The 13,507-nt window shown below is 40.5% G+C and overlaps 1 protein-coding gene across 2 annotated transcripts in view; it reads left to right on the forward strand.

Annotated features, from left to right (window-relative positions):
* The window catches only part of DYNC1I1 (dynein cytoplasmic 1 intermediate chain 1), a 293,984-nt gene that overhangs the window by 24,777 nt on the left and 255,700 nt on the right, over positions 1–13,507 (forward strand). For both annotated transcript variants that reach the window (XM_034667979.1, XM_034667985.1), the window contains exons 2-3: positions 4,123–4,239; positions 10,808–10,922. In XM_034667979.1, coding sequence (XP_034523870.1) covers positions 4,132–4,239; positions 10,808–10,922 — 223 coding nt within the window. In that variant the 5' untranslated portion in view covers positions 4,123–4,131. The remainder of the gene's footprint in view (positions 1–4,122; positions 4,240–10,807; positions 10,923–13,507) is intronic.

Genomic DNA, 13,507 nt, shown 5'->3' on the forward strand with positions numbered 1-13,507 from the left:
TGTGGTGGGGGGATAACCTGGTGGACAAGAAAAGAAAGAAAAGAGGGGAACGCGATTGTACACAGTGAGAGTAGAGCTGGAGAATTTGCAGGAGAGCGAGAGTTAAGATGCAGAGGTGGGAGGAGCTATGACGCATGGCTTGGGTAGTTGAGTATAGGCAAGGGGAATGTCACCAACAGGAAATGCATTTAGAGTATGGGACTCTGCGATGAGGAGAGCTGAGCAGGCATCATAAAGTGCATCATCTGACCCTGGAATGGATGGAGTCAGAGAGGCTGGTGGGTGGCAGACTAGGCTGATGATCAGACAGGGAGGAGACTTCCACCCAGAGGTGGGTTTGATTTCTCTACTTGACCCCTTGCCAGCTTGAGATGAAAGAGGCCAGCTGTTTGTGTGTGTGAAGTAAGTGAGCGGTAATTAGCAGATGGTACCTCTGGCTCTTATTTTCTTAAACTGAGAGCGGCGGGCTTGCCTTTGCAATGACCTGCATTAGCCACAGGAAGCTCTATAACTCACGGCCCCCATGCTTTTGCTCCTCAATTTGCTTTGCTTGATGTGCGGGGAGATTGAGTGAGTCAGAGTGGCAAGCCCCTTAGGAAAGCCTGTGGGGTTCAGTGCTGACACTCCATTTTGTGCCACTGTTGTCGCCATTTACTGTGCGTAAAGGCCCTTTCACTTACTCTAATGTGCACTTTCCAAACCCTTTGTGAGGCGTTTCTTGAGATTTCTTATTCTCCTAGGTGTTGATGCACAGTGTCTATTTGGAGTAGATCCAAAAAATCAGTAAGCGGAAGGTGCTCTGTAGCTGTCTTTTACCATTGTGGCTCTACAACCTGTAAAAGTTGGACTGCTTTATTTGAAACAGCACTACCTAATATTTCTTAAGAGTTCCCTTGGTGTTTTTGTTGTTTATTTAAAAAATACTGGCTCTATGGCCAGTAACACCAACTTAAATGACCAACGTTGTCAGACCTATTTATCAGTTGTAAGAACTTTGCCTCTTTGCAGAAATGTACTGAAAATATATCTTACTTCCCCCTCATGAATGAAATTTTACCAGAAAATCACGACAAATACAGGACGTTGTTATTACATAGTTTGTTCCTTCATGAGGATAGCAGATAACTAAAGTTGTGGCAGACCCTTTTGGTGGACTAGAGGAAGGCCAATGGCAATTGGGGAAGCGTGCAGAAGAAAACTCCAAGAAGTTTCCACAGGCTGTGGGCAGCACTGAATGACACACCTATTACTGTAACAGTGATCTTCCTGATTGGACATTTCATTTCTGACAGCCAAAAAAATGTCAAAAACGTAAATCAGACTGGACCCCACCGGGGACGGAAGAGTAGCTGTAACTTCTCAGATGGCTTCTGGAATTAGGTTCTAATTTTCTCCTGCCAGGATTTTTGCCCCCTGGTGTTGAAAATTATTGGCAAATAATATTTTAGTGGTAAATTCAACTTTTGTCAATTCCGTGGTTTCTCTTGAAAAAAGAAAAAAAATCCAAAGATCCAACTGCTTGGATTCATCTTCTTCCGCGTCGGCCATCAGTTGGAGCTGAGCAGAACTGCCTCCTCCGGCGGGCGCTTCCTCTCTGACTGGCCTTCCTCACAGCTTTGCTTCTTCATGTTGTCTGCCTGGCTCCTGCAGGACTTTGAATTTTGACTCAGGTTTCGGCTTTGTAGGTGGCTGACTCTGAAGTCTGTCCCACAGCTCCTCATGCCATCTGTAGTACTGTATCTCTGCATTCTTTCTGCCCAGAAATCCCACGGACACCCAAATCACAGCCTGCTACCAGTTGTTTCATGATTTCCTTCTTGCCTTCTCTTCCCAGCTTCACTGCCATCCTCCTTGCTCGCTCAAAGGTGAATTGTTGCTGCGTCTTTCTCTTTGGCTTCCATACCCAAAGGCTACCGAGTGCTACTTCTTCCTTCTTGGCATGCTTTCATCTGCCCACATTCCCCACATTCTGTCTCTCCATCCACCTTCCATCCCAATGCAGGTGCAGTCATTCCAGACAGATGTTGGCACCAGCCTCCCAGCAGCTTGCCTTATTTCCAGTTTCTGCTCCTGTCTGTTTTCCAGGCAGGAACAAGAATAGGCTTAAGCAAATTCCCTCTTTTTTTGGTCACTTACCCTTTCTAAAAGCTGCTGTGATTTCCCATCTCTCATCACACCAAATGGAACTCACTTTTCTGTTTCCCCAAGGTGTCCCCTGTGGCCCCCGCATATCCATTCTTACCAACTAACACTTATATTTCTTGGCTTGGATTCATCCACATCTCTTAGCCTGCTGGTCCCCATTCTATAGGTCTTGGCATATCTGTATCTTCCCTTCTTTGGTAGTTCCTGACCTCCTGTGACATCCAGCTCACATTCTACCTCCTCCTCAATGCATACCATTGCTCATTTGAATAGACCTCAATCACTCTTCTGCTCTGCATTCTGCCTAAACTTGTCCGTCGCAGTCCACAGAGTGTAGCAGTTCGGAGCACGGCGTGCATGCTTGAGTTTCCCTGCGGCCACAGATTGACCGTGCCGCCCTGGTCTTGCAGAGCCTCCAGTATCCGAATTGCAAACAAGGCATTAATCAAAATACTGGTCTCCTTGAATTATGATTAAATGTGATAATAAGATAAAGATGCCCAGCACTTACGAATCAATAAGCCAGTATGTCGGAGAACATCTCCAGCCGCACCACATGCCTACAACGTTGAGTTCTGTACTCCTTGAAGGAGAGAATCTGGTTTTGCTCATCTTTGTACTCTGATGCCATATACAGTGCCGAGCACGTATTAATTATTCAACCGTTTTTGTTGAAAAATGAAGATAGGGTGTGATCATGAATTGATTACAAAGATTGAGTATTGTGATTTCTACTGTTACTATTTCATAAGTCTTTGCCATCACACCATGAGCAGGAATTTGTACAGTAAGCATAGTGCGTTTCCCAACTGTGTGACTCGTTGAGAAGTATCCTAGGGTGACTGCGGGTTCTCGATTACCTTCTAAAGACAGTGACAGGAAATTTGAAGGATTTTTCATTGTTTTGTATTCTTTGGTTCTTTTTTGCCTTCCATTGCTCTGTCATTTACTTAGGGATTCATTATATATTCATCATAGCTGAATATAAATAATATGGAAATGAATACTCATGACATTCATGGCTGTTTTTGTGTTTTTTTACTTTATTTTAGAAATTTGGGTCAGAGGGGGTTTCTTCATTTCTCAGTATTTCCATTTTCTTAGTTTCCAATTGAGAGCACAAAAGAGACATATATAAGCATTGGTTAGGGAGTCTCTTCCAAACTCATTTTATTTGCGTAATATTTCTGGCACCATCACTACCAGCATCACCATCCCCATTAACGTTAAAATTAAATTTCATTCAGATACATTTCCCCAAGAACTTGCCATGGTGTTATCTAACATTTCACGTGTTCATAAACATCTTCGGGACAGGGAGCGCGCCAGGATAAGCACAATCGCATTCAGTATGCAAATGAAACTTTTATAGAAATAGGATTGTTGCTGGAGATGAAATTAATTGTGACAGTTCTGGAGGAGTCTTACAGAAGGAGAAGATTAGCATGTTAGGTCTTTAGCGGCTGTCTTCCCTGATGCATATAATGTTGGGTAAAATGAAATCTCCATGCTCAGGCTCAGCGGAGGAATGGTTATGGAGTCTGTAGGTATTTGAGCGGGGCACATCTCTAAGGGTTTATGACAGCCTATTTTCTTTTCTCAGTGTGGGGATGAATTGGTCCATTATCGTCTAAACTGGAAGTCATGGTGAAGGTTCTTTTTTGATTCTCTTATTTATTTATTTTTTGTTTATTTGTTAAGAAACTTGCACAAAAAATGTCCTGCTTATTCTGAAGTTGCTGTAATTCTTCCCACCAGCGGAGACTATACCATGGTATTGCTTCAAATATTTATAAATACATAAAAAGGAAAGTATTTATGTAACTTAATTTGTTTCTTTGATTCTTCAACATGGGCTAAGTAATACAACTTGTTATAGTCAAAAAGTCACATTTTCAAGCTTTGGAATGATTTTTTGCAGTGATAATACAGAAAAGTTATTTTAATGTAGTCACATTTTTTTTCTTTTCCTCCAAGGAAGCCAACATGTCTGACAAAAGTGACTTAAAAGCTGAGCTAGAGCGCAAAAAACAGCGCTTGGCACAGATAAGAGAAGAGAAGAAACGGAAGGAAGAGGAGAGGAAGAAGAAAGAGGTAAATCCTGGGTATTGACTGGGGTGTTCCAGGGCACAAGGAAAATCACTTGATTCTGAGGGACTGGTCAAATGGATAGAGAGGATGCTCTAGAAGAATCCTTCTATGATTTCTGAATAAAATGAGTAGATATCTACATACTCAGACCCCTAAGGTCATTGTCACCTGCTATGTGCCGGTCAAGCACCACTCATGGTCCAGAGGTCCCCAAGCCCCAGGTTCACCCCAGACTTGAACAGAACCCTGAAAGTGGTCTGCGGAATCTCTATTGTTGATATTTCTTAACTTTTCTGTGTCTTGGTTTCCTATCCTGAAAATGGGAGTAGTAATATATTTTTTGTGGAGTTGTGAGAATTAAAAGAGTTAATCTTGAAAAGCACTTCGTAGTACCCAGGCTCTACTTAGTGTGTAACATGTGTTAGTTTTAAGAAAAAAACTTTTTTAAAAAACTACCAGGCAAAACATAGGAGAAAAATAGAAAAATGATGCCAGTGGCTTTCCACGGTTTCCTGAGGGGTAAGTATCTTTCAGGGTAAACAAGGATGGCAGGTCTGATGGAGGGAAAGCTGCATTTCCCTCCCTTGGTGAGAGGGTAGATAGTACAGTAGTAGGCTGTGCTCCATAGACAGAGAATTATGACATGTCAAGGGTAGAAGAGATTTCAGAGACCTTCCACTGAAACCCTTCTTTATGCCAACAAAGGAGCAGAAACCTGGAGGTGAAACGTAGCTTTTCTGTCTGCCACACCCAGAATCCAGGGCTCTTGCTCCCCAGTTCTGTGTGTTGCCAGCATATCATGTTTTCTTCTATTATCTCAATCCAACAGATAATTTATTTTTAATTTTCCAAGTTATCGTGGTCATGTGGAAATAGCCCATGTCTTGGACAAAAACCAGATGCCAAAGGTAGTTTTGAATAGCTTTCTGAGAAGGAAACTTTATATAGTGTGATACACTTGTGTGTTTAGAAACCAGAGCTGCTTCCATACTCAGAGTATTTCTGTAAGGAAAAAGAAAATGTGTTTTTGATGCCTTCCAATCTAAATAAGTGTTGTTTCATACAACAAGGCTGGGAGACAAAGGTAAAAGATTTATAACAATTATTTTCCAACAAAGTAGAACATAATTGCAATTGCGTTTTAGCCTTCTGGCATCTCGCATCTCTCTGTGCCATTACACTTTGATTGATGCCCTGGTTTATTTTGTCCTTGACAGTACACATAATGTTTTTCTCTTGGAGATCTTTGCTGTTATACATGCAGTCTTTGAGTGAAGTAGAGATGAGAATTGACAAGGAATGGCTGTTCATTTCCATGCAAAGCCAAAAAAAGCGTTAGGTTATTATGCTTCCTTTCCTTCAAATGTCAACCCTTACTATAGTTTTAAAGCACCTGTTATCCTTTACTAATAACCAGTTTCCTTTTAAACTGACATTCTAATATCTAACTTGAATTTCATAGAATTACTACAAAATGTGATGTGGTGTGGGAAATCTGGTTCCAAAGTATGCTGTCTGCTTCATCTTTGACATTTTACACACTGGGGGGGGGAATTACAGGCAAACAAGACTGAAACAGGCCACACTTTTTGTTTCTGTACCAAGCAGCTTTGCCTGATGGAGATTCGGTTACACAACAGACGGAGCCCTGGGAGATGGGCAGTGGCAGGTGGTGGGGAGCGTGTTACACCTGAGCTCTACATATTCCTGGGTCTGGAATTTAAGTCACATAGTCTTAGTTTCCTCATTTCCACGGGTTGAAGTCTGTGATATCCTGACCTTGTTCCAGGGACTCCTATGGCAATACAGAGACCTCGTTTTCCATCTCAAAGTTTTTAATTCGAAAGATCGCAGTGGGGCCTGACATTGGGCTTCATTGGACTATACCACCTTTGAAGCCTGTCCTGTCCCTCAGCAACCCATTCCCCCTGCAACTGATCTTTGCTCGATTCAGTCAAAGTACCTTTTGTAGACTCTGATGCCTCGGTTTGTCTGAGCAGACAGTGCTGTGAGACGGAGACAGTAAAGCCCAGTGGTTATGCACAGAAGATTTTGGGTTGAATGTGGCTGGGAAACTTGGCTTCTGCCCATCACAGAATGGCCTTGAAGGAGTATGAGACCTTTCTGACCCTGTTTTCCCTTTTGTAAAATAGAGAAAAGATCAGTGCCTACCTCACAGAGTTCTGTGAAGATATGAGGAGATATTGGAGAGCAGTGGAAGGCACAGAGGAACTGGTCAGTAAAAAAGAGCTATTCTTCCATTCTCGAGATTGGCTACCAAAATGGGAGGAATGCCGCCCGTACAGTTGGGCTATGTTTATCGGGACCCTGCTGATGAGGCCATCTTCCAAAAATGCCCCGTTATTGGAAGGGCCTTATGACTCCAAGCTTCCAGTTTCCCAGAACTATAGCATTTTGTAGCTGCAAAAAACAGGGAAGTAATCTGTTGTGATCCTTATTTTTCAAATGAGGAAACTGGGCCCAGAACTCTAAGTCTTAGAGGTAGCCCCCCTATATCCAGGCTTGGCAAGGATCCCCTCTTCCAGCCCATGTTGTCCCAAACAGAAGCCTGGGGTCATTTTTTCATTACCCCTTCTCCAACTTGTAGTGGTCATGGGATCCTGGACAGACATGACAACATTCTCTTTTCTCCCCCACCTCCTTTCTCCCTAAACCCAGATTCCAGCCAGTCTCTGCTACCTCCATATCACCTATGGGCCACCCTCTCTCGAGAGAGTTTGTGAATATTCTCCTCTGCTTGTACCATTCTCCTGCTTCTCCCTATTGTCCTTCACCTGGCTGTTAACTACATGTCTTTCCATTCTCACCTCAAATGTCACTTCCTCCAGAAAGCCTTCTGTGATACCTTTCTCCCGCCCACCCCCCATGACTAAGTCCTGCCCCTATCCTTGACCTTATCAAACCATTTAGCACAGAGCATTATATTTGCCTCTTCACTTGTCTTTCTCTCCCAATAGAGTGCAGGCTTTTGAGGACAGGGCTGGTGTTTTTTATCAAGTCAATGTCTAGCACAGATTGGGCCACACAGTAGGACTTCAGTAAAGGATTGTAGGGTGAGTGCATGAATGAACGCACAAACTAGTTAGCACTAGTCTGGGATGCTGCTCACAGACACCCTTTCCAAATATCTGGAATTCTTTCCTGCAGATATCCTTGGACATTCTGATCTCGAGTCTATGGGATGCTCCAGTCAACTGTCATGGACTCCTGAGTTTAAGATTTTCTAGTGTTTGTGGTGTTTGTAGTGAGTTAGAAATAGCCTTAATCTTACAGGTTTGATTTTTAACTTTATTTAGGCTTGTATTTTAAATAAAGCAAATTTAGACTAGAAAGGGAACCAAATGCTCTTTAATGCTCATCTGAGTGACTATTTTTACCATGACTGAAAACTGGTGTGAATTAGGACCACCCAGGCTGATTATCTCCACAGAATCTAGAAAAGTGTGCATGTATAAAATTACTGCTGTCTGCTTCTTTGGACGTCAACTGCTTTCTTGCTTGTGGTGTTATGGATTAAATCTGATTTTAAAATAAATATAGTGGCTACTGTTTAAGATTCAGACCCAATTTCAGGAAAAGTTGGCTTTCGTGCCATGAGGTGTGCTTAATGGGGCCACCCTGAAGTTTAGTCCTGTCCTTGGCCTTCTGCTGAATTGCTGTAAGGTAGGATGGACAGAGGTTTCCTGGCCTGTCCTCACTCGTTCCTCTAATAACTATGGAGCTGTCTTTGAAAAAGTGATGGACAATTCTCAGCTGACAAATTTCCTTTCTTTGATTTTCCTCTCTGGGTCTCAGATGTGATTACTCTTCCAAACAGAAATATCATTTGCTGGGAAAGACACCTAGCACATTTTTAATTGCTAGCACTGCAGAATCACTCCTATTGAGTCATTAAAGTAGATTAGGATTCTGTAGTAATTACATGGGAAAAATCAAAACTCATGCCTGGTGCGGTTGGTATAGCTAGCTGCCTTGGATGAGGTAACACTTTATTTAGTCCAAGGTGCTACTTGATAACAGATAGGAATTTCCTTAATTTCCAGTAAGTCCCAGTTACCTACTTTTGCATTTTTCAGGGTCACCATTGAGTGCTGATAGCTTGCCTAAGCTTCTGTTACATCTAGATGGGCGTCTCACCTTATTCATATTTGTCATTATCCTCTTTCCTTAAGAATGAAGGAAGGTGGAAGCCAGAGAATGAGTTGTAGAGGCACCTAATAAGAAAAGGAGTGAAATTTTGGAGGTGGAGTTCAGATGTACTGTTTTTCAGCGTATGCAACATGGTTATACATGTTGATGTGTGATTTACCGTCTTGTGTGTTTCTTGAATGTTTAATGATTAAAGTTAGAATTCATTAAAAAATTCTGTGCTTCTCCACATAGAACATACATGACAGAAAGTTAGAGATAATGTGTCCTATGTTTATTGGAAAGGAAAGGACAAGGCATATCTTGTTCTGTTCGCTCTCTTTAAGCTCCGTTAGAACCTGTAAGTTTCCTTACCCCTGGCACTGTGTTGTCCTTCACTACGTTTTGGTTGAAAGAATGAGGCAAGGTTAACGAATCTTTTTGTTGCTAGGATATAGAAATGGCTTTGTGATGAGCACTGGGTCACTGGGAGTTTGGAGGACTCCCTCTGACAGCGGTGCTGTAAAGGGCTTGCTGAGTGGGGTACAGTTGGTAGAAATTGGCCTGAAGGATGTATAATTCTGAAATTCTATGGTTATAGATAATAATAACCAAAGACAGATACTAGTTCATTTCTTCAATACATTTTTTTTATTGAGCATCTAACGTGTCCAGCCAGGATCTAGATGTGAGGATGTAGTGGTGAACAGAATAAAACACACGTCTGCCCTCGGTAAAGCTGGCGGTCTGGTTAGGGCTAAACTCTTCACCGTGAAACCATCTTGTTTCCTACCGGCTTCCTAAGATGGATTTTGCTTATCTTAGTTTTCCCATTTGTATTTCAGTAGCTGCGATGGTAATTGTAATTCCTTTTCCTTGGATTTCCTCCTTCCTTCTTTCGACCCTATGATCTGTGAATGTTGATTTAGATCCTCACGCTGCAAGGTCCTTTCCCTCATGGTGGCTCTGTCTTGGCCTCTGTGGTGCGCATACACTTTGGAACTTGCTTCAGCAGTTCAAATGTTCACACTGGAAAACAACGTGAGCTTTGCTATCTTCACAGATAGAGGTGAAACTGCCATTTCAGAGTTTTGGGTTCCGTGAGAGTGCCTGAGATCCCCTAGTGCGCTCATTGGCACAATCAGCCCCCAGAATGGCAGTTTGTCCTCTAATGACAGATAGACTGCCTGAGGCGAATGATAACAGAAGTGTCGAGCCCAGCACTACGTGCAGAGATGCATTTTGCTTATGATTAGTGTGTAGGTTATCATGTGGGAGTAAAGCAAAAGTTGCACGGACTTTTTCCACTTTAGATGCCACAACGTAAATTCTGCTTCCGTGCTTTGAAAAGTACTCTGCACCCTTGAAGCAGGTCCTACACCTGTTAGGGTACCTAACTTGGCCCTGGGGAGGAAGGTGTGTCTGGTAGCTGGATTAGAGGTTTTGGACAAGCTTTAAGACAGCTTCATTTTATAAACTCACACAGCTTTGTTGCACATCAGATAGGATGTTACCTTGTTTCAGATGTGGGACAAATGCCTCATCTTAAGTAGTTAACTGTGTTAGGAAAAAGAATAGAGACCTGAATGTTTAATGACCCCAGAATCTCACCACTGACCTTTAGCCTGTATTTTGATGTCACTATCCTGTAAAAACCACAAATGGGGCATAGTATCTGTCTATGGGAGGCGCTCACACAGCAGGTTTTTTTTTTTTTTTAAAGGATTTGGGAAAGAAACTTCTTCTAAATGATTTTTTGTTCTATATTTTTCTAAATGATAATTTTCTCCGTTGAGATAATATGTTTAATGGAAGCCTATGAAACTCAGAATTAAGTAACACATATCAATATTGTTCACATGCCTTAATAAACATTGTAGCCTGGTTTATTTTAAACCATGGCAAACTTAGATTGCTGATACAAAGCGTATATTTTACAGTTACAGATTTTATAACTAATTTTATTTTTTAGCCAGATCCCAATAATTCTTTGTTTGCATGATTCCAACATGGGGTGTGAATATTACAAGCATACACTCATCAAGAACTGATAGTATGTCTTCCCAGAAGGGACAACGAGGTCGAAAAAAACAAACAGAATTTTCTTAAAAATCACATCCCAGTCAGAAATATTTAGCCCTGATGGTTTCTTTCAAAACTGGGTGAGAGAAGCTTTCATACCATGTGATGGAGGCAGGGAAAAAAAAACAAAACAACCTTCAATCAAAAGAGAAATTACCGGGTTAGCAATCATTAAATGGAGCAGTTACAGTGTTTTTTCATCCTTTATACACATGATCATGTCTATTTAGGGCTTTTGCTTGGTCTTCATGCCACACATTTACCATTTTCAGTTTGAGCCAGAAAAAGCATACATTTAGTTCTGTTGTTAACTTTTCTTTCTGGCGTCTACTCTTTTTAGGCTGATATGCAGCAAAAGAAAGAACCTGTTCAGGACGACTCTGACCTGGATCGAAAGCGCAGAGAGACAGAGGCTCTTTTGCAAAGCATTGGTATATCGCCAGAGCCCCCTCTAGGTACTTAAACAGTGTTACTGTTTTCTTAAATTTGTCTTGCATGGGTTATACCATGTCCAGCATTTACTATTCTTTTGTGTCTCTTTTATTTTTATTTTTAAGGGAATTCTGTGGCTTATGGTTCAGGTGTATTTATTTTTTGAACTGAGGGGGCTGGAAGGAGATGGGACAGATTATAGAATTGGTAGCGATTTGCTGCTTTTTGACTGATTATACAGTCAACCTTCTCTACTGTGGACTAGTAGATTATTTTATGCTTGTTAGATGAGTTGCCACATGGTAAATACAAGAAATCTTGGAGTTTTTTTTTTTTCTTAAATTGTTCTTCATTTTTATCACTGAATCCCAGCGTCTCTCTGCCAACCTAAATACTGTGAATCTGGTTATGAATTTCATAACCACCACAGGCATAGAGGGATGCCATGATGAAAATAGAAAGCTCAGCGGGAAATGTGAAGGGAAACTGAAAATAGTGACAGATTAGCAGCTACTTAACAAGTTTAAATTTATTCGACTCTATTGTAGATCTTGGTTTCACTGCTAATTGGCATTCTCACTGCAACACCCCTTCTCCAACTCATTCATTTGTAGTTAATTGTCCATGATCTCATTTTGTCACTAGGGTTTGGATATTGAACTATTTGTTTTATTTGTGTTAAAGGCATACCTCTACAGGATGTGTTTATTCTGTCACTTAACTATATATCTCTCATGTGATAATTCATTTTATTTTTCTTTATCCATTTGCTTTCCATACATTTCAGGGTAATCTTAGGGTGTCTGTAAAACTACATGATACCCAATATAGTAAAAAAAAAAAAAAAAAAAAAAAAAAAAAAAAAAAAAAAAAAAAGAAAAAAAGAAAGAAAGAAAGAGAAACTTTAAAAATAATGCATATAAAAAAATTCAGTATCAGGTCTCCATTTCAAAATGGTTTATTTTCTTCAAATCCCATCATTGGCTTTTATATTAAAATAAATTTTCATTTATTTCATAGTTACTTAAACTAAGAATAAAAGTTATCCCATATATGACAAAATGACAAGTAATTTATTAATACAAATTAAAAATATATAAGCATATTAATTATTAAATATTGCTGGATATAATTCAATATATACACAGAAAATTAAACCACCATAAAAAAAATTTTATACTGAACCCCAGTTTGTATTAGGTAAAATCATATGTCTCACAATGATAGAAGAAGCTCCTTTAGGATGTTGATAAGTCCATTTAGCTCCTTTATGGTGTGGAAGATATAACCTGCGGGATATTTGACTGATGGGCCTTCTTTGAAGAGCTGATAGACTTTTTAATACTTAGTAGAACTGTGGCATAATTTAGACACTTTACAATAATCCATTGTGTTTTGCCTCAAAATAGCCTTTGAAATTCTGTTGCAGTGTGAACACTGGACAAACACCATAGTAGTATGTCCTGCTTTCCTCTCTTCTATGTAAAGCCAGCAATTAAACTTTCAGAACAAAACAGTTACATATCTCTAAACCATGACCACCATGACCAAATTCTGAGCTATCCCTGCATTCCTGCCAGGGCACCTGGCAAGAGTAGAGCCCATTTTCAATTTTCATCCATCTCTCCAACTTAGCCTCTGACTTCCTGCAGAGGGTAATCAGTGAATTAATTGTGAGGACCACATGAAATTCCTAGTTTCTTGACAGATATGCCATTGTGTTATAAGATTTGGACAAAACAGTTAAGCCCTTTACTCTATTAAGTAAATAAAAGGAAATTACACATGATTGAAACCAAATGGGAGTCCACACTTAATGTATTGAAGGTCCTCTCTGTCCATATGGCTTCTTTGGCGTGTGTGATACTGAGAACCCGTTGAATTCGTCTGGACTGGAGCCATCTTGGCTATTTGGTGCAGCTTCTTTCTGGAGGACATTTGGCTTGTACCTGAAGGATAGAGTAAAGGAAAATACATTTGCATTTCCTTTAGCTTTTTTGTTTTATTATCCTTGCTCTCACATGTTCAGCTTGCACTGACCTCCGTCTTTGAGCTTCTCTCTCTTGTCTTCGGAATGGCAGTTTAGTTATGTGCCCATGGCTGTGCCTTCCAGGGCTGACGGAAACAAAGGAAACCCAGTTCCAAACCCAGTAAACAATACAATGGAATGAAACTATTAATTAAATGTAAAAATAAAGCAGCCTGGCATTTTCCTTTGTTTTGAAAGAGATTTTTAAATTACCAGGTTCACCATTTAGCCTTTCTCTATCTGACACTTAGTCTCTCAGAGCCGATGCAGTTTGTTTTCCACTGCAGAATCAATTGCCCTCCAGTGCACACACAACAGCCTTGACTGACTCTCCTTGGCCATTTAAAATTACTCAGAATTACTTATTTCATGATCTTTCAAAGTTTTATCGACACCCATTTTACTTTTTAATAGGTCACATCAATGCTAACAAAATAAAGTGGAGAATTGGAATTATCCGGATAGTTCACCCTAAAGAGATATTTGACTTGAAATATCTGGATAGCTGTTTTGATTCTCCATTTCACTTTGTTGAGGTGGACATGGCTTAGAATCCCTAAGTTAATTTTGTCTAAATTC

This window comes from Ailuropoda melanoleuca, chromosome 1 (assembly GCF_002007445.2).
Source record: "Ailuropoda melanoleuca isolate Jingjing chromosome 1, ASM200744v2, whole genome shotgun sequence".
Lineage (NCBI taxonomy): Eukaryota > Metazoa > Chordata > Mammalia > Carnivora > Ursidae > Ailuropoda > Ailuropoda melanoleuca.